Source organism: Ornithodoros turicata, chromosome 6 (assembly GCF_037126465.1).
Source record: "Ornithodoros turicata isolate Travis chromosome 6, ASM3712646v1, whole genome shotgun sequence".
Classification (NCBI taxonomy): domain Eukaryota; kingdom Metazoa; phylum Arthropoda; class Arachnida; order Ixodida; family Argasidae; genus Ornithodoros; species Ornithodoros turicata.
In genome coordinates, this window is record NC_088206.1 from 13619931 (window position 1) to 13643787 (window position 23857).

General features: G+C 46.0%; 2 protein-coding genes across 5 annotated transcripts in view; one reads left to right on the plus strand and one right to left on the minus strand.

The window, feature by feature from the left end:
• LOC135399165 (uncharacterized) overlaps positions 1-10278 on the minus strand; it is a 73756-nt gene extending 63478 nt beyond the window's left edge. Inside the window, exon 1 of the mRNA XM_064630908.1 lies at positions 10194-10278. Within this exon, the coding sequence (XP_064486978.1) occupies positions 10194-10222 (29 nt within the window). The 5' untranslated portion in view covers positions 10223-10278. The remainder of the gene's footprint in view (positions 1-10193) is intronic.
• The window catches only part of LOC135399166 (uncharacterized), a 90763-nt gene extending 69374 nt beyond the window's left edge, over positions 1-21389 (plus strand). For 2 of the 4 annotated variants that reach the window (XR_010424207.1, XM_064630912.1), the window contains 2 exons: positions 19482-19621; positions 20999-21389. Coding sequence is in view for 3 of the 4 variants with exons in the window: in XM_064630912.1 (XP_064486982.1) it covers positions 19482-19585 (104 nt within the window). In the remaining variant the exon portion in view is untranslated. The remainder of the gene's footprint in view (positions 1-19481; positions 19622-20998) is intronic. The other 2 variants (XM_064630913.1, XM_064630911.1) reach the window with 1 other exon arrangement.
• The last annotated feature ends 2468 nt before the right edge of the window (positions 21390-23857 follow it).

Sequence of the window (23857 nt, forward strand, 5' to 3'; positions counted from 1 at the left end):
TAAATACATAGATTTTTTTTAAAAAAATCGTTCAAATTCGGTAGCTTTATAGAGCCAGCTTCCGATCCCGACCTCTCGTTTCGGCGCAATTGTAGTTTGTCGTTCCTTCTTCTCTGATCTCTCTTCTTCCCTCTCCACAACTGTTATGGACGGATGTACACGTTGGCAGGCAGTACAAAGCTATCGCTTTATACCTTCCCCCCCCCCCCCCTACACACACAAAAGGACCAACTTTCTTTGTCTTTTCTGTCCCGAATGTCCACAAATACCCTTCCCTTGTGTGGGCGTCACATTTAGCCGTCGGACGGGGCTGCATATCTTATACCACGCTCATTCTGTCATCTTGATTGTTCGCGTTGCCTGGACCGCATAAACCCGTGTCGTATAGAGACCACATTCCCACCGCTGTCATCATTTATCTTACCTAAGTGGGAACCTTTCACGAGACGTATAGTCATCCTTGGAACGTAAGCACGGTCGTGCCGGACCTCCCCACTATCCTTTCATAAGTGTTGCATAACACGCTGCATGATTGCCATGGTTCCTCCATTCCCACCCTTCCGCTGTGTGTATTTTTGGGGAGAGTATTACGAAACGGTGGCTCCCAGCAGCGCGCTGCTTCCAGTTCTTACGTAACGACAGACGCTCTTGTCATTTCGTTCCTCTTTTCTATTGAAGTGGACGACACAAGCGGCGGACAGTACAGTGTCTCGAGACAGAGGTGCACATATAAGACAAGAGATGACGCCCTGTGTTGTTCTGCGCTCGCTACTTTGTGATTAATGTTAGGCAGGTGTCAGACGGACGGGTGCCAGACCTAAAAGTAGGGAGATGAGGCTGGGAATTATCATTTGTCTGATAAGTGTACAGCTCGAAGCGATCTTAACAATAATGCGATGCCAATGCGTTAGCATTAGATGTTTCTGTTGCTTGTATTTGCTTCTCTTATGCTTCTCACATTTTTATATACTTTGACTAGTAGAAGGTCCGGGATCCATTGGAGAACGTTGCTGTTTAAACTGACGTACGACATGAGACACAAACTCAGCCGCTCGCGAATCCTCTCGGAGAACGCACGAGACACGTCTGAATGCGTCCATAGACGAGGCGCAACTGACGACGGCTACAGATACGAGCTCCGCACATCCACGTGACGGAGAAGGGCGAATCAGCTTGCGAAGCGCAGCCTGATTCGTTCTGGAGCTGAGCCACGTTCCCGACGTCTGAGAAAGATGGGAAAGAGGGCCTGGGCAACGCCACTCCTGTTGGAAGGGAGTTCCTTCGTGACGAAGGTGGCATACCTTGAGCTTGAGAACCAGATGCACTCCGAATGCTGTGAACCAAGCCACGACAGATTCCCCTCTAACAGCAGTGGAACAGTCCAAACACACTATCTCTTTGTCTTTCCCAAGGGTACCGCTAGGGTGGCACTGCTGCAGCTCCGTTCGATGAAACAACGTAATTGTTAAGTACGCTTCGAGCTGTACCTTCCGTTAATTCCGAATAGAAGACTAGTGAGCAGAAGTTCTCGCAAAGGATCAAGTTAATCCGATCCTGTATACGACAAAAGTAAAGCTAAGGTACAACAGAGAACCAGTAAAAGAAAAGAGAGAGAGAGACGATTACTGTGGCGCTACCATGCACCGTGGTGCTGACAATGAATTTACGTACGACAAAAAAAAAAAAAAAAAACTACACACACACACAAAACGACAGCGCTTCCTTCTCTCTCTCTCTGTTTGGCTCTCCGGAAGTGATATTTTTATTTCTCATCAATATCAATAAAGATAGCGACACCATTATGATGGTCGGGAAGGGGGTTCTGGCATTTTCTGGCTTCCATCATTTTAAATCACCAAATCAGTCAGGAAGGGCGACTTCGATGGGAATGTACTTTTCGGAAGGCTTCTCTACATCTTGGAAACCCCCTTTCTTTGACCCGTAATGCCAAGCTATTTACTGGGTACTCTTGAAGTGGGTGCTCTTGAGTACCTCTTGAAGGTGTCCATCGGGGCTTTTTCCTCTGAACCAGAATACTGAACAAAACATTGTCTACTCTTGTCCTAGCTGCAGACTAAAAAGGAGTATAGAAGAAGTTGGTGTTCAATGACTTCAATTGGACTCTGTGTCCTCCTTGATGACCTCTCTTGGTGACAAAGGTAGATGGGATAAACCAGCTTGGGATATTCCCTGCCCGTACCAAACACACAGGTAGGTAGCTGTAGACAATGCACGAGTGTCCGACCCAAGTAGTCAGTAATGTTATTACGCATCACTCGGCCAAAATGTAATGGCATTACATTCTCATTACTCTCCCATATAATGTAACGCATTATCATGTACCATAATTCAATGCATTACCGGTAATGCATTATTCCCCGGCCCTGTCTCGGAACCGTCCATATATTCAAACGGAGGGGAACACGGGTGCATGGGCATAACGATACTAGTTTTCAGTCACTTGCTCTCACGAACTCGAAAAGTGGACCTGTTCCTAGAGCCGTCCTGTCTGAGTACCTGTATGCAGTATTTTTGGCGTTAGCCCATATTTAAAAATAGGGTATCCATGCTCTCCAAACCTAACTATGCGCACCGAGTGACTATATAGCCACACTGTCGTGTCCAAACTCCATGGATGTGGAGGAGCCAGCGAGTCACGGGAGTTGTGTGTTTAAAAATACTGCTGTTATAGGGTGGCGTAATATCTCTTTCCGCTTCTAGCAAATGTGTCATTTCGGGGGGGGGGGGGGGGGGGGGGGGGGGGGAGCACTGAATCATCGGATGCTCGCTGGTGCATAGATTACGGAGCTGACCTTTCTCTACACATTTTGTTTGCGCGTCCCTCTTTTTAACTCTCTCTCTCTCTCTCTAACTGTGTCTGTCTGTCTGTCTCTGTGTGCGCTGTCTCTGTCTCTCTGTGTGATAATATAATGAATAGCGCAACGTTAAAAACACCTGTTCTCATCGTGGTATATACTTAGTGATACACGCGGACTCGTTTCGAATTATCTGTTGCACCTGCGTTAACACTTGTATTAACTAAATTGTCACTTGGATAACAATGAACACGGAAACCATTAAAAAGTCCACAAGGAGGACTGGGTGGCGCCAAAGAACGATATATTACTGTGCGTGGCCCGTTCTCACGCTGTTCTTCAGACACGGCCACCCATGCCCGTTATTCCGACATTGGTAGACGTATTATTATTACGATTAACGAGGCATACCTCTGAACGCAAACCTATATCTTCCTCCTTCCATGACGCCGTCAAAACAATCGGAAAGGTAGAGGCGGAGAATGCCATGTTTTGATTGTGGCCCACAATGAAATGCCTTATAGTAAATATAGGTATGCGTGTCAGGTATGCCAGAGGCAACAACTCATTCGCATGACATTGGGGTGAGTCACGCAACGAACGCGAACGACTTGGACGGGAGCCTAGGTACCGGCACTCGTCACAGGATGGGCTAAAATTATGTGGCGATAATTTTATTCCTCGCGTCTTGGCTCGGTGTGACCTGTCACTGAAGAACGAGAGCAGCGACCGGGCATGGTCTGCGAAAGGACACATTTTGCGAACGACCTGTTAGAGCTGTTAATTAATAATCAGTATAGGACAGAACGGGGCTTCTATACGGTGTGAATCAGTACACACGAAAATGCGAGCCGCTTTCGTCAAAGGTTGAAAATAAACTAAGCAGACACTCGGCAAGGTGCCTCCCGTTGGTTGAGCTCTCAGGCTCTTGTCATACTTCCGCTTTGCATTGTAATGCTTATTATGAAGCTGCCGTCCTCGGTGGCTCAGTCGGAACGTGTTGGCCTGCGGAGCTCAAGATCGCGGGTTCGATCCCGGCCGAGGACGTAAACACTGCTTCCAGCACCGTGTCGGGGGTTTCCGGAGCACGTCAAAAAGACCCCTGATGGTCGAAATTATCCGCAGTCCTACCCTGCGGCACGTGCAGCATGTCGCAACATAACTAGGCTGAGCCACCTTATGTATTAAATATACTCCCATTTGATTTTTTTTTATTATAAAGCTGGAGCATTGCGATATAGCCAGTCCAACCTTGTTGCGACTCAAGTTCCATCAGTTTCTTTTCGTCTTATCATCATCATCGTCATCATCATCATCATCATTGATTGACGCTGCTCGGCCCTGTACGGTACCACCACCACCATAGAAACAATTGCTCTGCCATGGGCGATGCGAAAGAGGCTGGCCGTGGCGTGCCAGTAGCATGATCTAGCAGAGTAGCAGTCTGGAAGCTGGGAGAGTGTGTTGGTGTGAGTGAGGAAATGGCGGTGTTACTGACGGACGGGACTTGTCAATAGTTTATCTTCGGGTCTGGACTACCAATTTTCACCGGAACTCTACTCCGAGCACAACAATCTATTGATGCACATTACTAGCACACCGAAAAGGCTATCACGGTACACCTGTACAGGACCTAAGGAGTCGCAAATGCACGCAGATGCGACGGACCCTCTATGGTACCAACTTGGTTACCGGTAACTTTTTTTTCATTTTTCATATGAAACAATTGTTGTTGTGCGCGTGTCCGGTTGGCAAATGTCTGTATTGAATCGATCTCGTGCAACCTCTGCATTGGCGAAATCCGACACGGTATTGTCTTGTCACTCCCTATTGTCAACGTACAGCTCCAGTTGTCAGTGCTACAATGAATTTACGCTGCCTGTTGACCCTTCTACCGCCTTCCATTCTTGCATCGTTCAGTAGGTACTTCTATTTTAGAGCACTTCGTTAGCCTGTTGGTTGGACAAAAAGCTCCAGGGCACAAGGAACGCGTTGCCTTTATAGATTTCGCCTACCCTTCAGCGCCTTTTTTTTCTTTGCACCTAGTGGTTGAATGCCGATCCTGTCCAATGGACACCTCAGGGACCGTTTTACTGGGAACTATAGTTCCTACTGTACGTCAGTATGTATGCTACATGGCATCCGGTGTACCACCCGTCTGACACATCTGCATTGGCGCATGGAATCCCGCATAATAAAAATGTTGCCTCTATGGGCCTGTTGCACTAAAGTTTCGTCCGGCGACCGCAGCGTAGAGCGCCCTTACTAGACGGTCGTGTCCGGCGCCTTTCCACCTTACCGGGAACGTCATCTCTTTTGTGGAAATCCTTGTGCCACGATTTTTCAGAGCTGCAGTGTAAGCGATACGTGCCTTTGTACGAAAAAAGCTCCGGCTACACGACCACAAATGGCGCTGCAGGATACGGATTGGAGCGCCCCAAAACGTCGTGAAACAGGCCCATATAGGAAGGTTGGGTATCCAGCGACGAGTCACGTTGAATGTAAGGCCGTCGCATCTTGCATTCTGCACCGAAGACGGCTATGTAGGCAGAGTTAGGGTCAACTCGTACGTCTTTGGGGTCTTCGTCCTTTGGTTATCCTTTCGGCTACGGCAGCCTTTCAAGGTAACAGTAGCCGTCGTCGTATGTATGAGTTACCTTTTGGAGCTATGAAGGACTGCTTGTATGACTGTTGTAACTGCACTGATTGGCCTCTGCGTGTCATCTGGACACGGTTCTCAGGGTCATAAAAAACGTGTTACACAGGGTCTACACTTTACGTTCTCATCAGAGCAACAGACAATAAGCGAGTGGTACGACAAGCGGAACAGACGTACCACAAGAGAAGACGGGGCCACTTTACTGCGAAGAGAATCTCATTACAACTGCCTATTTGGTGCAGCTCCTTTGATGATGGGCAGCGGTAACGTAATTACGGGTAGCTAAATGGTTGCTAGCGTGCCCACAGAAAACAACTTCCGAGGCGTCGTCGAGACGACGCGTGGGAACGTAGCCGGCCTGTTTTTTCGGTCACGTGCTGCTCGAGAGTTCGATGGTTGCACGGATGTAACGCTCAGGTTCGGTGCCTAAATATAGTCAGGGCGAGCACCTATAGTGTGTTGTCGAAAAGTGGTCTTGCTACTGCGAGTGCTTGGGTATTGACATTGGCCGAATGATGTGTGCGTGCAAGATGACGAGGGTGTGATGACGTAAGGCGTAACGTAATTTGTTATGTGAACCAGTAAAAGTCGTGATATCCAACAAACGTGGTTGTACTCGATGACGTATGTGCCTGGTTGGTTGGTTAGTGTAAAGAAAAATGTGGAGAGGTTTGCTCAACTCTGCAGTGGGCTGGCACTTGCTTGGCTGGGCAGGCTCAGGGTGACGAGGTGTCGCTCGCTACTAGATTTCTAAGAGGATGTGTGTTTCACGAAAGTCCTATATGGAAGGTGATCACAGAGGGGAACACAGCTTGACCGATAGGCGGCTCGCCTGTCACCGAGTATACTTTCTTGATGTCAAGGAGACCGTTGACGTATCTGTCCCATGCACTCCGTGGCGCTTTACTTGCTCTGAACTCCCTTACAGCTGAGCAGTATATCCTCGGTGTCCTCTGACACATGGGTGCAGTCTGGTGAGAGAGCTACCGCTGCAGCAGTGCCTGGTAGTTAGGTGCTGTTTCTACATATGTGTACTTTGTTTATGTCGTTAGGTTTCGCTTCCTCATGCACCTGATTGCTGCAGCATCCAACGAAGGCAGAACTAATGGTCATCACAAGGATGTGCACAAGTTCCCCAATGCTACACGTCCGCAATCCTTGTATTTCCGACGCAGTCTAGTGAATCCAGTATCCATAGAACCCCTCCCGTAATACTTTTGTTTTCGCTTGACATCGAACAATCGTGTTGTTACTTGCTGCAGCCACAGCGAATTGTGTGCTGTGTGAAAGGCGATACGACCAAGGGTAACCTGTCCACCTGTCCACTGTTGGCTCTTTTTCGGCCCACTTCCGAATGTGTTCTGGCTAGGAATGTCTGTAGCGGCATACGCAAGGCATGGATGTCTCAGAAGCAGCCTTCCAATGTGGTCACGTCGTGCACTTTTCTCCCTCCCTCTCTTTTAAAATGCGATAGCTTTATGATATTTGACGTGGTCAGCTGATATCGCCAAGTGACGACCACATGAACGCATTTCAATGTGTTTTGCACAATGCACGAAGATGAAGCAGTTTTTTTTTTAATGCAGGTCGGCTACAGCGCCCTGTAGCCTTGATATACCCCTCACGTTAGACGTGTGTATTCTAGATGTGCTTTGTCATTTACGGTGCACTGTATGTCTTTCTACTTTGCAACAGTGCAGCGGTCTGACACACCGTCAGTCACACGGAGAAAGACAAAAACAAAATGGGGCTTTGCCATAATTGACACTTCCGTTCTTGACATGAGACGGACAATGTCATCCCCTGCCAAAGTTAGCGGCTCCTCGAAACTCATGGCTGGCGACCACGTCAGTCTGTCACCGTGTTGCATATTGAGCATGTGGGATGCCCGCTCCGTACACCTTCTGCATAGAGTCTCTACTTCTGCATACATGGCTTCTTTAATTCGTCTGCATCCTTCTTTTGCCATGAGAGCGCAAGGGAGCAGGAGCCTAGTCCGATGAGTCACAGGGCACGATGCCGTGTCTTCCGTTGGCTGTGAACGACCGGAAGCTGTCGTGCTGTCAGACGAATAGATGCTTCGTCGTTATGTCATTCTGGAATGCGCTACAGTGGAGGGGTACGTGCCTTATAGTTTGTTGACAGCGTTCCGCTGGCTGCACCGCATATAACATGTGCAAGTTTACGTCCTAGGAACTTTTCATCTACGAGGAGACTTGACAGTTGCGACGACATTGTAGACCTCAGACCCAGAAGCCCGGTTCTTGGCTACTATTCTGGAAGTTTGCAGCTATTACATAAACACTCAGCTATGTTTAAAGGAGACTCCAGGGACAAAGACTATAGCGAGCAGTTGATGGTGACGGTTGTTATTGTAGACAAAAATAATCGATAACAGTCATGTGGGACGTTCAAAGACTTCGAGGACGTAGGCTTGCTGTCGTCGAAGTAGACTGTAGAGACGCTGTGGTTCTGCGGGAAGTAGGGCTGCTCCTCACCACTGGTTTGGTTTGGTTGAAACAAAAAAAAAAATATGGAGATACTGGGACAGGGCTTCTACTGGTAGAATGACAACAGTGGTTATTGTGTCCTTTATGGATAGTATGATATGTGCAGTAGTGGGGACCAGTGAAAGCGTCCCAGCGAGCAGTCACGTGGGACGCCTCCATTGGTCACTATCACTGCATATTCATAATCGTCACCATAGCAATTCCTGTCATTCCACAAGTTGAAGCCCTCTACCAGTATCTCCTCCTCTTTTCCTACCACAGTTGAGGGGCAGCCCGTCTGACTTGCGTCTACTCTAGTCGCAGCTCCCCGACTGCAAGCCTACGTCATCGAATACTTTAAACACGGTCACGACAAGAACCCTCGTCCAGACACCCTGACATAATGCACGGAGAGTACAAAGAGCGACTGCCACGCCTCCTACTTCGATGTCTAATAAGCGTCAAAACGGGGCGTGTTGTGGCCGTGCAAGGCTGACAGAAATACGTCCGTTACGGACGGCTGCCCTTGATGGCTGTTATGCGAAGACGCTCCCGTCTGCACGCCGCATTCAAAGACAATGCCTGCTCTTCCTCAATGGGATGAAGGGTCAGCGGCCGTTTGTGCGGCGGTCAAGTACTGGGTCAGCGTCGTCAAAATTCCTCCTAATGGACAGCCGGCGTGAAGGTATTAGATTTAAAAGTGCTCTCCCAACTCTATACTACCACTATAACTGTGGAAGACGATGATCGAATAACGTTTGTAAAAAGTAGGTCATCAAGCTATGTGTCTCTGCTAGGAGCTCTGTGGCTAGCGTATGTCCGGCGCTAGGACGCACAAGGGGATGCGTTTTTTCGCCAAAGGTGCTTTCCATAGAACCCCTCCCGTAATATTTTTCTGGGTACACCGTTGGTACTGCAGGAGTATTATATTTGCATCATATCCAAGTAATTTTCATGTTTTCGACGTTAATAGTCCTCTAAATAGCATATGTCAGCGAATGAAAACCAGAACCAATCTTTTAGGGACCTACGTCATAGCGTCGATTTCGCCTCTTCGAAGCTAGTGCCCTCTGGAGGGGTGACGCCAGTGAATAAACTATATAGGTACAACATAACCGTGACATCTACATCAGCGCCCTCTACGGAACTGCACCCTTCCCCGTGTCCGCTCGCATATGACTGTATGCGCCTTGATGCCACGCGGCTTGGGCAGTGATCCACCAACTGCACAGAAGACAATGATACTTTACAATGATGTTTCCAAGGAAGTGTTACAATGATAACTTTTAAAATCAGGGGTTGATAAGTTCGTGAGGCACATGTTAGCGATGGGACTGTAGGAATAGTACTGTAGACTGTAAGGAATATACTTCTTCCTGTTTGTTAACAAATGACGTCAAAGTGTTCGACAGCGCCACCAATTTGGTAGAGTTGAACTACGCTGGAAGCCAGTGGCGAACAAGGTCGCGCCAGAAAGCGACGGTCTTGAGGGGATTACGATGGTCCCTGAAAGGCACGCGACCTTCGGTCCTACTTTTCTTTCAATAGGAGTCAGGAAACAAGTGAAGTAGGAACAACAGTAGTAGGAACAAGTGCCCATTCGTGGAACCCAGCCCTCCCCTTCCGATTTGTTTCGGTTTCAGTCTGTCTACCAACGTCATGATGACGTTTCTCGGGTAGAGGTCTATTAACATCGGAGCTTTCTTGTGGAACAGTGGAAGGCGAATCTTTCAGTTGGTCCGTGTCCTAGTTTTCAGTGTTTGTGGAATAGGCGATAGTTCGCACTGGTACACTCCATGGTCTTATAGCTCTCCGGTCTCCGGCTTATAGCTGGGGCACCTCCTGACCGAACAAACCGATTCTCATTATGCAGATCTATTTGTAACTGGCCGGACTACCGGCAACATTAAGACCCCGTGAGAAGCTAAAGACGAAGTACCTGTTCCTTCAAGAACGACCTCATGCCCACTGTCCGCTGCCAACCAGTTCAGAGCGAAGGGACAGGAAACGAAATCAAGACATTTGAAGTCGACATTTCGACGTCAATCGGTAAATAAGCACTTGTAAAAAACTCCACCGCACTTGTAAAAAATTTACTGGCGTACGTTTATCGGTGCTCTTCGGTAAATACCGAAGACCGGGAACCCTAAGTGCGGTATAAACAGGGTACTTCGCAAGCTCAAAGGTCTACAATAACACTCACTATATACTATATGTCACGCTTCTTACCGATGAGGGTCCATACCACGAAACGTCATCCACTTTGTGTTCACGCTCAACTATTTTTGCGCAACTGGCAACCGTAGAACGCGACGGGGAAGCACCTTGAGTGGCGTTTATGGATGAACAGGCTATGTGACTCATCGAAGAAGGGCACCCAGAGAACGCAGCTGTTCCCAGAAGTGATTCGAAAAGGCGCGAGAGGCACTCACACTGTGTACGCATACCTGAAAGAAAGCTATGACTGACGTTATGGTTCGCCTTTTAAAAATAGGTCTGGAGGCGTCCGACATGGCATATGGACACGCGGCCATATGGCTTCTCCGCGGAAGTTTGGGAAAAGATCCATAAAAATTGCGTTTCTTTCCGTAAAAAGCGGGTTCGCAGTCGAGGCAAATCTGGGAGAGCTTGTTACTTTCCTTTTGAGAGTCCGTCAAGAGGAAAGAATAAAGTGAATGCCGACAGGCCTGATGAACCTGCCCTATACCACAGCTGGTCGCCATTACAATGACTTCCATGTTACGCAAACCTGTTTACTTACGCACATATTCTGCAGAACAATCGTGAAAACGAGAGGCAAGTTTTCGAGTGAAGACAAGTGATTTCCTTCTACTCTGGGTCTTCGGTTGTTGTTTATTTTCTGCAGTGACAGTGAAACTATTAAGTATTTAATAATATGTTTACGAAATCGCAATGACAAGGTCACCTGCGGCCTTGCTTTCTACTCTTTCATTGGACAGCGAATATTCTCCGGTTTGATAGATAATTTGTTTTCACATATTTGCGCAGTAATATGCCTTAATTTTGGGACATTGGACCACCGCAACAATGAGTACCAAATGGGCAGTTTTACCCTTGTTGGAAATAAACATGTGCGTATGTCTGTTTAAGCGAGAAAAAAAAAAACGATAAAGAAATAGTCCAACACTTTCACATTTGAGGCACTGACCGATGACTTACTCAAGTCTGCGTGGCGGCCAAAATATACATTGTCATTGCCTGGCAACCTTGGTCGTCCTTCATACGTCACCACGACGCACCCCCCCCCCCCCCCCGCTCTCCTTCGATAGTCGTGACATTGTCCGCCTGAATGTGGCCGACTACGGCAAGCACTTGCATCATCATCATCATCACCACCACCACCACCACGTCACCAAGAGTGACGCCCTACCGAAAACTATCGTCTGAAGTAATACGTTATAGTCATGGATCCTTCCAACGCCAGGTCCGAAAGCAAACAATTGAGCAATTGCGTATAGCATGTGCGTAGGAGGTGGCTATCGTGTTATCGCCCAGACATGACTCATCTTATCAATCTGTCTGATGCTATCTGATGGACATGGAAGCGCAAGCAGCGGAAATGGAAAGTACAACCCTGCGACAACCAGCTGTGATTTCCAATCTACGTGTGTGGGAGTGTGAGATGTCAAGGACTGAGAAGGCAGGCACGTTGCCTCGAAACCGGCGTCATGCGGGACGATGTTTACACGTCGTTTGAAGGAGGTCACCGGATCATCGTGAGAAATATCCGACGCGTGTACATATATGCATCGCGATTTTCAGCAAGATGTGTTATGGGGTTCTTCCTTTCTCGTTTAATTACTCGTTCATATATTGACACGATGGACACATCGGTGCACAGGGTGATGCATTCAACCTAAAGGACAGGCATATATGAAGTACGTAATCTAAGAAAGAAAAAAAGTAAGGCAGGTACTAATTGCAGCTTCTAGTCCCCTAGATTGCAATTACCCCAATTTTAGTCCACTAACCCCGAAAGTTACTCCCCAGGACTGCAAATAGTCACTGAACTTCGCAAATGGTCTCCAGAATGCAACAGTCTACGTAAATATGTGCTCTTCAATCAATCAATCATGAATTTAATAGTATAAGGCTATATAACTTAGCTAACTTAGCAATTTTCCACCCACACAGAGTAAAAAATAGTTAGCGGTTCTTTCTTGCGAAATTGTGCCCTATGCATGTCGCGAGATTTTATATCACTCGACATATCACGGTTGACGGTTTGATTCAAAGTATTTTCATGCATGCACACGAATCATGTAATTACATGGAGCTGTTAGAACAGAACGTGAAAGGCAGTCTCCGCTCCGTGACATTCATTTACTCCCGTGCATTTACTCCCGAAATGGACTAATTTTTGTGGCAACGCATTTAGTCCCCCAAAAGGAGTAAAATTACCCCTTAGAGTGTAAGGTGACTCCTCACTGAGCTCAACGACACCTTGTTGTTGCTAATATTTCCCCCGAGTCTGAGGAGGTCTACATAAACTATCTATGTCCTTGTGCATATCATTCCACACTCTGGGGAATGTTGCACTGGTATATTATCTCAGTAAATTTGATGAATTTAGTTTTTCAGTTCGCAGCACCTGGGAGGATAAGATTCTATCACTTTAGCATACGTATTACGTGGTGTGAGGAACATAATGCATTCAATCAATCAATCATTTTTATTTAATTCATTCATATAATACATACAATTAACGTAGAACTGAAGGAACTAGAGAGAAAATCTCGGTTTAAGGTTCCTTCGTAAAAAGTATATAAATATCAATGGAGCACTATAAAGTCAGGAGTTAGGTAAGGCTACAAGGTATAGTATAATAAGACAAAAAAAAAAAGGACAGATAAATCGAATTAAGGGGAAAACAACTAATCAAACCAGACAAATTAAACTATATTCCGAGTTAATACATACCTCACTCTATTTCTAAACGAAGAAAAATTACGGATGCTTATTATATCATGAGACTCCTCGAAACAAAGATTCCTTAGATACAGATTCCTTACCAATGAAATCAAACAACTCAGAAAAAAGGTGCTACGACGCCAGGATTCGAACCTGTGCCTTCTGATTTCCGGTCAGATATATCCTGGCGCGACCGCACCTTTTTCCTGAGTTGTATTTGATTCCGTTGATTCTTGCCGGGCATTTGGAGGCATACGTGTTGTGTTTGCCCTTAAATCTAGCCTGTCTCGGCTAATTCCCGTTGTTTACCTTACCAATGTCACGAAAGTTGAACTAAAGGACTCGCCACGCCGAATGACCCGTTAATTATGTTAACCGTCTAGTTAGAATGATAATAAGTGCGCGCAACACGTGATTATAGCTTTGTTCGCTCGCTTACGAAATTACTAGGGAGGGGACAAGCAGAACAGAAAGAAGTAAGCATGCTATAACAGGAGCGCGCGGGCCATGCCTTGACTAACGACCTGTTGCTACGCAATTAATTTTATGACCGATTCAGGGGAATTCTTTACTTCGTATCGCTGTCGTAATGAATGGACTGATTGTCCAGGATAGGGTAGGATGCAGGTCTTCTTTCTCAAACAAGGCGTGCATCTTATTTGAATAACACGCATAACAATGAGGTCTGACTGGCTTATCTATGTATTCATCAAATGCTCAGCGAAATGAGGAAGCACAGAGAGAAAAAAAGGGCGTCTATCACAACAGACTAGAGGTTGTATGTTCTCAGGGTTACCAGATGATAAGTGCGGAGCTTTGCGCTAAACAGAACACGTATTCCACGACGCGTTTTGTTATCTGACGTCGTGACACATCGTGTTTTGTTATCTTCTCTGCGTGATTGGCAAGCCGAGTAGTGTGCGTGACAAGTGCCGGTAACCTGTATAGGGTGAATAGAGATCCACTTGTGGCCGGGATAGTCCCGCTTTAGATATTCGGTCTCACCATCCTCATCTTCTGTTGCTAATGCGTCAGGGTGGGGAATAGTCTGGGAATCAGTATGAAGCGAGAAAAACAAAACCGAAATAATGTTTTTACCTGATGGAAGTGTAATAAAAAAAAAAACTAAAAAAATCAAGAGGTGCACGGTTGGATTCCAGCCGCTGCCTTGCTTTTCCATCAATACCATATTTTAATATTTACCCCCTATTACATGCAGTATTTTTTTATGAATATACCACAATAATATTTTCTTGCATGGAACCCAATTGATTACCGCTTCCGTAGTTGCACCCAACAGTGCTTTCTTTTGCGCAGAACCGCGGGTGCACGGAAACTCTTGTGTCGCTGAATTTAGCGTGCTTGTAAACCTCGTTTGGCAACCTTCCGTCGTTGTTTTGAACGCGATGTTTCGAAAGTGGACTCCGCGACGGCGTCCGTTACCGATCACACACTCACCAGCAGGAACGGGCTTCCAGGTCGACGAAGCTGTATCTCTTGTTTTTGCCAAGTGTTTTCTATGTCCTTCCCCCCTTACCCCCCTCCCCTCCTCCTTCCCATGTGCCGTTCTCTACATTGAGAAATATGCTTTTCTCTCCCTCTCTCTCTCTTCGGAGGCCCAGAGGTGACATCTTGAAAGCTAGACCGCGCTGTCGTCTCCTCAAAAACGAGAGACGCGACCTCCGTCGTTCGTGCCCACGCACTAAGTGTATCCTATAGTATCCCACACGAGGGTAAACACGTAGAGTACCCGGACATGTTCGTCTTGTCCCGTTTGCCTTCGCGCGGAAAGAAAAAGGTGGGCGTTGGCAGCGATAAAAGGTGGACGAAGAAAGCGTTCGACAATCGACAGTGAAAGCAGAGTGACGACGATCGTTCGCAGAGTGTGACCTTGCAACGATATTCCCAACTTCCTTCTCCGAGCGCCCCTTTGAAAAATGCGCTCAGCAGCAGCAGCAGCGCAGCGCACATCGCTTGCACGTGCTTTTCTCTTTCCATCCCTCACCCCCTTTCTCTCTCGTTGACGCGGGTTGCTGTTGTGATGGCTGGAAGCACGGATCCCTCGGGCTCCTCTGCAGCTATAGCTGTTTTCAGCTTACTGGGGCACACCTACTTAACACATGTATATCTCCTACGTGAAGAAGACCCTCCTGAATGCAGTCACTGTGGGGACTTCTCTCAACCCTCCATATACTCATTGTATGCCCAGCATATCAGCATCTTCGTGAAAGACATTTTGTTTTATTCTATAGAAACTTCTTACCACTCCACCCGGCGCTTTTGCTGGGCGATGAAAGTTTCGTACCTTTTGAAAAGATCTACATGTTTTTTAAAGATACCGGATTTTTAAAGGATCCGTGATTTTAATTACTAACCCTGCACTTCACAGTTTTAGTAAACACACAAATTTTACGTAGATAAAACTTATAGTAGTGTTTGGCGCATTATGGCCTGAGTAGCTAGTGCGCCAGAAAAAACCCAAATCAAATCAAAATGTTTTCAGCTTACTCACAGAGCAGCTGAACGATAACCTATTGCAACACGGTGAAAAAGTTGGTTGAAAACTTTGTTTCGAATATTCGACCCCTGCTTTTTTGGGTATCCGCTCCAGATAATGATCACGTGGTCCGACATGTCCAAGAGCGGGCAGTAATACTTTTTGTGTGTGTAATACCTTTGAGTATTTGTATTAGGTATTATGGTGCTTATTCTCTGGACGTATCTGTACTTGTACTGTAATAAACAAAATTGAAGTAATTACATGTGCCCGTGTCCCACAGAAACGTTTAGTTACAAAACGAGGTGATGGAGCGAATAATACACGGATCGTGTACATTTCCGCTTTTGCTTTCTTGAAAACCCGCGGGTTGGGTGTCAATGTATTGCTAATATTACTCGCGCAATACACAGAAGTATTATTATTATATATATTGGGCGGGGGGATATACGTATTAGAATACCTTAGAATCAAAGCGTTACTTGTTAGTATTATTCTGGCAAGTACTGTGTGTGTGCGTGCGTGCGCACTTGTGTATCCGTTGCAAGATTAATTTAGAGTACATTTCTGGGAAGCTTCTAGGATATTCTCACAAACAATTCCCAGGCAACTCTAGGGCAATCCCTGAAATTCTTAAGGTGACCACACCAGGCCCCTATACAGGGCGGGTTCTGAGGTGTCATCAGAACTCTTAGGGTAACACGAGCAAGCATTAGATTATTCGGAGGTAACCACACTAACCAAGGTCTTGAAGTGACCTCAGCAGGCCATCATGAGGTGTAACCTCAACGACGCCGAAGTTTTGGGGGTGACTTCAACATTTGCTGGGGTGGCTCCGAACCTTTTTTTTTTTTTTTTTTTTAATAGAGGAGCCCATTGTTGTACACCCCTCGACAGTGTTTTGATCTGACATATTCGTCGCGGCACCATCGAATAGTATCGACAATAACACCTCACTGTGACATTTCACGGTGAGCGTGACAGGTACCCTGTACATTCATCGACGTGTAAGTGGTGACTTGAGAATCGCACAAAGTGTGTTACGTTACCTCTGGAAGTGTGTTCTATAACACGTCGAAGGGAGTGCCACAGACATACCCCAAGCAGCACACCAGCTTGGCCCAATATTGGTCCAAGATTGGCAATACCGGCCCGACATTGGACCAATGTTAGGCCAAGATGTTGTGTTGCTTGGGACCACAGCAGAGTTGTCTGGCTGTCGTTTTTATTTATGTATTTTTTTTAATTTTTTGTTCAAGTTTATAATTTTGATGAAGAGGATGGACGCGAATTGTTCCGTCTCATGAGAAGCCTCTCGATGTCATGAATGGCTGTGGTGAACGAAAATACTCTCGTAATTTCTTTGAGATGACCAAGCCTCATTTAAAAAGACGCAAGCCGCGATCCATCTCTCTCCTCTCATCCTTTCATTCAAATCTTCGCAGTAACCACGAAGGCATAAACCGGAAGCTTCATTGCGTGATACAGACATAACACGAAGCTCTTCCGTGTATACAATTAAAGCGCAACGTCGCCATTTAGTGATACGCAGTCACCGTCGTCTCACAGGAAACGAGAGAAACGCAATTTCCTTAATTCGCTTTCCCGCTACGGCGATTCCCAGGGAAAAAGATAAACCGAGAAACAACTTTGATGCAGGCCTAAAAGAAAGACCGTCCGGAAAGTATATACCTGGACTAGCACGCGGCTTTATAGTCCCGAAATAAAGTCATAAAACGTCGCATAATTCTGTTACCCAACTTCGTGGCAACAACAGCACGTAAGCAACAATGTGTCTTATACATCGGCTGGGGATGCGCAAGCAACCGTGTAAAACTTGTCTTGTTTTGATTATTGCCGTAACCATGGAGTCACCGGAGCGAGACGAGGTTGCTCACTGTTTTTGTGCCTTCGACGCGGCTCGTGTAGTTCGCTGTTGGCTCTTCACTGAATCTCTTTTCTTGCGTTCTATAAGCAGAAAGCACGTGAGTTCCAATATATGGGCAAGTCGCTTCGTATGTCTACGTGTTGCGTGTACAGGATATTGTGAAGGGATTGTGCCGTGAAAACGCGGTGTTTGTATTGCTTTGCGACAGGGTTAAGCGGGTACACGCGGTTGCTGAAAGTGCAGTGATCCAGAACGATGTCTTCTACGAGTTTGCTTTTTGCTTGCACAGCTCTGCTTGATAGTGATGAAGAAGTCGACGTTACATATACAAGGAGTAAAGGTTGTTGGTTTTACTAACAGCACACAGCCACACGCAGATATTGGGTATACATTCCCAGGCCCGAGAAGTACGGGCATCTGTACTTTGGCCGGTAGAAACGGTGCTCATTAGTAAACAGGAGGGTCTAACATTCCGTTGCGTGTACGTGGAACACCATAAACATAAGCAATGTCGAAGAACAACTTGTTACTCTACTGCGCCGGGTAACCGAAGGTTTGGCTCAACGTTGTTTAAAAGGCTTGTTTGGACCAGCTTGCTTGCGTGCTCCTCTTATGCTCAAGACAAGCTGCGTTCTGTAAACAACGTCCAGTTTTGCACAGGAAGGTTGTCTGAGGCAAGTTGCTACACGTTAAGATCTAATAACCCTGTCAGACGACACGCTAAATGTCAGTTACGAAACTGGCATTTAGCTAAAGTACCTTTTGTGTCCGTGCCAGACGACAGCTGAAATGACCTTTAGCGATAACTGGCATCTGAGGTGCACCACAACATATTGTATATTGCTCCAATGATGGGCTAGTATTGCCAATATTGGTCCAATATTGGGCCAAGATGTTGTGCTGCTTGGCTGGCGATGGGAGTTGTGAGTCGGAAAAGATGGCCACACTGTCTGTGTCCCACTAGGGCGCAAAGCCCAGATTGTCTTTGCAGATTTTCCCAGTACCCTAGCACCGTCACTGTTACACTGACCGGTCCCCTGTCTAACATATCCAGCGCATGCTTCAGAGCGCTGAAAGGTCTGCAATGGAGGTCCTCCACGTTCAACAACCAGGCCAGAACTATAGGCGTACCAGCCACACGTACAAGTCAATCTGTACACGGAACTATGAGCTGAACGCCATCTCTTAGCCACATCGTTCCATACATTGATGTTCTGAATTTATTTCGTGAATGAAAACATGACGACACGACAGATGAATATACCTCCACAAATCCGCATCCCATATGGAGCAATACGTCGCAGTCAACGACATCAATGTCAATGACAAAGGAAGCAAAAAATCTATTGATCTCAAAGTACGAGCGAGTGGGCAGATGATATTTCATCCAGCCAAAGTCGTCGTAAGACGATCCGCCTGTAACATAGTTTCGTTCCAAGAACAAAACGAAACACAAAAAGGACATTGACGCCCGACCTCTCTACGGAGAATTGATTCTTGATGTACCAGGCATCGAGTGATGATGACGATAACGACAGAAACAGGAAAAGAAAAATCAAAGTGGGGACGAATGAGACATATGATAGATGACCTTCGCAGAACAATCATTATTCTTACTGAATTTGCTTCTTTGTTTAAATGAGATTTGAAGGTATATTTAGCAGTTGTCCTCTCTGTTTGTTGGACTTTGGCAGTCATGGAATCCTCTGCTCGTCGTGCAGCACAGACATTTGCTGTCGTTGCGCCAGAAAACATCGAATCAATCAATCAATAGGTCGTGCAGTACAGAGGACGTTAAGCGACGAACATCGTGAATTTCGTTCCCCATGGAAGGACTTCACCTCCTGCGCAAAATATTATACTGGTGCTTAAAAAAAAAAAAAAGACAAAAAGCGAGACTGCGGTACTTATGCTGCTAGGACCTGTGTCACTACAACGAACCTGGTGGTTTTCGCTCGGCGACCCATTGTCACAAAACTGGTTTGGCCTATGGTTAGTGGAGTACTTCAGTTGATGAGACTTTCCTATATATACACGGGAAAAGCTCTTGACGTAGTGTGCACAACAGAGATGTCCAAGACCTGTCTGTGAGACTTCTAACCACGCTGTTGACTATGCCATGGATGGATCTGTGCAGTGTTTCCACCTTTATGGTCCATTGCATTTTCATGGGGGCAAAGAGCTGTTGAATATTTTTCAGGGGAACCACCAGGAATTTTGACGGTCCGTCCAAATTTTCTGGCGGGACTTGGTGGGCTCCCGATGGCACCTGTGGGTCCATCACATGACCATGGTGGAACTTAGCAAGGCTACCCCTCATGGTGCCTGCTACGACTACGGGTACGTAAGTGTACAGTTGGTCAGGCACCCACAGAGCCCTGCTCGACATCTTGTTGTCCATACCGTTCCGCTTCTGGTGTCGGTCACAGATTGTAGTGCTGTATTGTACCCCATATCCCTTGTGGCAAGAACCACAATTTATTTTAATGGTGGCGATTTGGGACTTTCTTTGGGGTTGGAGCTGTGGAGGACACTTCCGTGGACAATACTCAGCTAGCTTCTGCTGTGTATATTGATATAAAATATATTCGTGTCTCTTGTGGTCTGAGCACTATACTGTGTGAGCAACGGAATATGAGATGTACCCAAGGTTTGCACGTTGCGCTTGAGATGTTGTACGTGGCCAAGTGTCCACTGTCCAATTACTCTCAAACCACCTTTGCTATTGCTCGCGCTGATATTATGCTACTGCTATTATGCTGCGTCTTATTCGCCCTCGCAGTGACAATTCACTGATGTTTCACGTGGCGAATTTCCCCATTTATCATCATCAGTGTATTTGTTATTGTTGTGCGCTGATCTCATTCCCTTCTCGCAATCTTGAAGCGACATTTCCATTACACGCCACTTCCATTGTCTTGAGCCCGACAAAATCAAACTACGCTCGAGGAAAAGAAAAGCGGAAGCACTGACCGCGAATCTTCGCTCGCCCAGCCAAGCGGATCGGAGTATTTACTGGGAGCTTCTATCGAAGGATAATCCTCTGTCTGGTGTATCCCGAGGCGGTTTAGGACCCGAAAGGACGTCTAATTCTCTTAGTAGCACATGCTCTACGAGCTGAGAGGTTAAGACGTTTGTTTCGCTCGAACGACCAATTTCTTTCGCCACTTAAAGCCTGTAGGTGGAGCCACTTAAAATCCGGTCGCTGGCAAACATCGCGTGATTCGCAATCCCATTTTTCGCTCGCAAATGCCCTCTGAGCGGAAAGAGATGCGTATTTCTTAGAAAGGTGCTACAAATGGTTTCTCGGAACATTCGTGCGAGTTACTAGCAGTCTGGGTTACACTTTTCATGCTGGTGAAATGTGATGCGCTAAAGATTAAAGGTTGCTTTCAGCGCCGCCTATGCGCATTCCTTTGGCCGCCTTTGTAACATTCATATTTCCTAATAATATCGCCCCGTACAAGCAAAAAGTATAGCTGTTCTGCGCATATGTCCGTGTCAAATCTTAGCAGACGGCAATCATTGCCCGGATGCTGTGAACTGTCGTCTGCTTGTTACGTGTATGCCCAAATCGCTTGTCGTCTGCAAGCAAGCGTAAGAGTGCTTTGCCGCGTCTGCGCGCGACTGTCGTCTGTTACAACCCCTCATGAACATACAGACGTTGTGCCAAAGCAAAATTCATATCAAACAGTCAATCTTTCTCTTCCTTTCCAGCGATGAAAGCATATACCGGCGAAGCCATCGGTCAAGTTATTGAAAGCCCTGGAGCATCGTTTTGTGTCGTCACGATTGCAGCGAAGAAGCCCTATATATTCAACAGCAGTTTTTCAACGCTCAATGGCACTAGACACAGATGAAGCCCGCGATGAACATATACGAGCTAACATGGGTCTTCTCTGACATTCTGATTCAGAACTGGCATGAAGTCGTTTCGTTGCAGTCAACATTGCGTTTCCCGAATTAACGTAATTATTTTATCCCCATCGGCCCTGTCGTACTACTCTCCGCATGCTGGTGACTAAGACTGTCACACCCCTGTCACACCCCTGTCAAACATCCATCTGGCTTAATTTGCCAACGTGGTGGTAAATTATGCGAACTCTGAGTGAACGATATGTTATCTGTTGTTTTCACTGGCTGCATACACGGTATTTTTTTTTTGGCTCCCTTCGGGAGTAAATGTCCTTAGGCGTCCGCCTTTGTGGTGTAACTTAGAACTTAGAAGCGTGGATTGTTGGGCTAGCTGGTACACTGTCTTCAAGGATGTTTTGCAAAACATCCTTCTACATTGGCTATTCTACAAAAAGCGCCATTTCTGAGGGCACTCTAGTCTCATCTGGGTGCTTTGTGAATACCTCTTCAACTCGGCCTTTGCATGCACCCTTCAATTTAGCTCGCGGAATGAAAAGTGGTATCTATTTACATGATCAGCCCTTTCACAGGCCGAAAGGTACAAAAAGCCTGTGGACGAGGGTACAGCTTGTCGTTTGGAGGCGTAAATACGTGGTTTAAAACAAATTCCTGTCGTCGTAAGCGTACCGATACGATACCAGACCGCTTGCGTGCTGTGGACTATTGGTCCAAGCCACCATACGCCCGTTGGCAAGGCACCGCCTCTGTCCTGTTGCTAAATCTGGCTGGAGTACGACACGCGCTGACGTAGACCCTGGGTTCAATGACATTTCTCCCGAGCCAGAACACTTTAAATGGGCACTGTGTGCGTTTTTATTTTCTTCTTGTCTTTCCCAAAAAGAGTCACAAAGGAAGGCATTCCAGTAGTAACGCCACTGGGTCGTACGTTATCGGTATTTTAGCTCATCACGATTAATTATTTTTACTTCTGAAAATATGTAACCTTAATACTTAGATATAATTGTAGTATATTTACGTATTATATTATTACTATATTATACTACAATTCAAATTCAAGTTATTTCCATTATGCTACAGTAGCAGCACAACAGACGGGAAATTGCCAGAAACCGGCAGAGCTGCTTGACTGGGGTAACACCCCCCACGTATAATGCTAAGAGCAGAGATAAAGAGTACGCGATGTAAAGTCTTCGTAGAAAAAAAAGCAAGACACAACATATCATTGAAAAACTTCACTTGGTTACTAGTGAAAAAAGAAAAAGACTACCACAAATGTGACATACACAATATATAATTACTGTTTACCTTAGTGTTACCATAGTTAATTGAAAACAAGGGTTACAAATATTTCATGCAGTTTCCTAAAAGATATGGAGAAAATGTCTATGTCCAAGATTAGAAAATTATTTAATTAGGAAATAATAATAACTGGAAAATTTATCCGCACAGCATTCATGCCATGAAAGTCTGCTTGTTAATGCTGCCAGCTGCGACTTAAATGCCAATTTACAACCCGCTCTTTGGCTCATCCTAGAGCCATTTAGTTGGCACTAAATAAGCTATTTAGTGACTCTAGCTCATTCCACTGGGAAAAAGATTACATGTACTTATCGCTTACAACGGGTGATAAGACTTCGTATCACCCGTTCGATCTTTCACCTACGTTTTTCTTTTTTTTTTTCTTTTTTCTTTTTTTTTTAGTATATGAGTGCGGTTATAGCCTTATAGGCGAGGTTTTTTCTGTCTTTTTCCTTCATGTAACGAGCGTTAATACAGACGTTTGACGTACAGACGAATACTGTTTTAATTTTTTTCCTTGTAAACCTATTCAGTCATTTTTATTATTTTCACGAGAAGAGACGGATTTCCTTTTTTTTTTTTCGCGGTACATAGTGGCAACCACCCTTCGTCGAGACAGTCAGGCACTTGACAAGGTTGTAAGCATGCAAGTGCAACGGCCTGCGCCACCCTTCCACGTGCGAAACATCTAAAAATATACCCTGTCTCCTCTCCCTGTTTTCATTTTATGTTTACAAAGGGGACATATCATGCATAGCACCTCTTTACGCGTTGGCAACAAAAAAGACTGCAAACAGATTGAGTCGCGGCACGCATATACAGTAAAGCCTCGTTATAACGAACTAAGCGGAACCGGGAGAAAATTCGATATACGCGGAAGTTCAACAAAGAAACAGCGACATTTGCCTCGGAAGCGCGCGGAGACACCGCGAAAGGCCTTAAAGAGGCATTTAGAACAGTAATTTAACTATTTTTAACAGTAAAGAAGCAATAAAGAAATAAACATTGGTGGTGAGTTGCACTTAACTGATGTGTAAAAAAAAAAGTAAAAAAGAAACGTGGGCTAGGCTCACCATACGGGCTTGTGTCGGCTCAGTCTTCGCGGAATACAAGTCGAATAATCCGGTTCAAAACGCATGGATGCAGTCGAGACTGCACGTCTGCGTGTAAAGCGGTAATTCGACCAAAGCGAATTCCTTACAACGCCGGTGTTCCGCATATTTATACGTACGTCGCTCGACGACGACGACACAGCCCGGCCCTGAGTCATATGACTTCACCGATTATAGGAAGACAACAACAAAAAACAAAAAAAAAAGAAAGCAGAGAGAGAGAAGGTTGATCTGTGTACAACAGTTGGTAATCTCCGGAAAAATGTCAAGCGTCCAAGTACATTTTGAG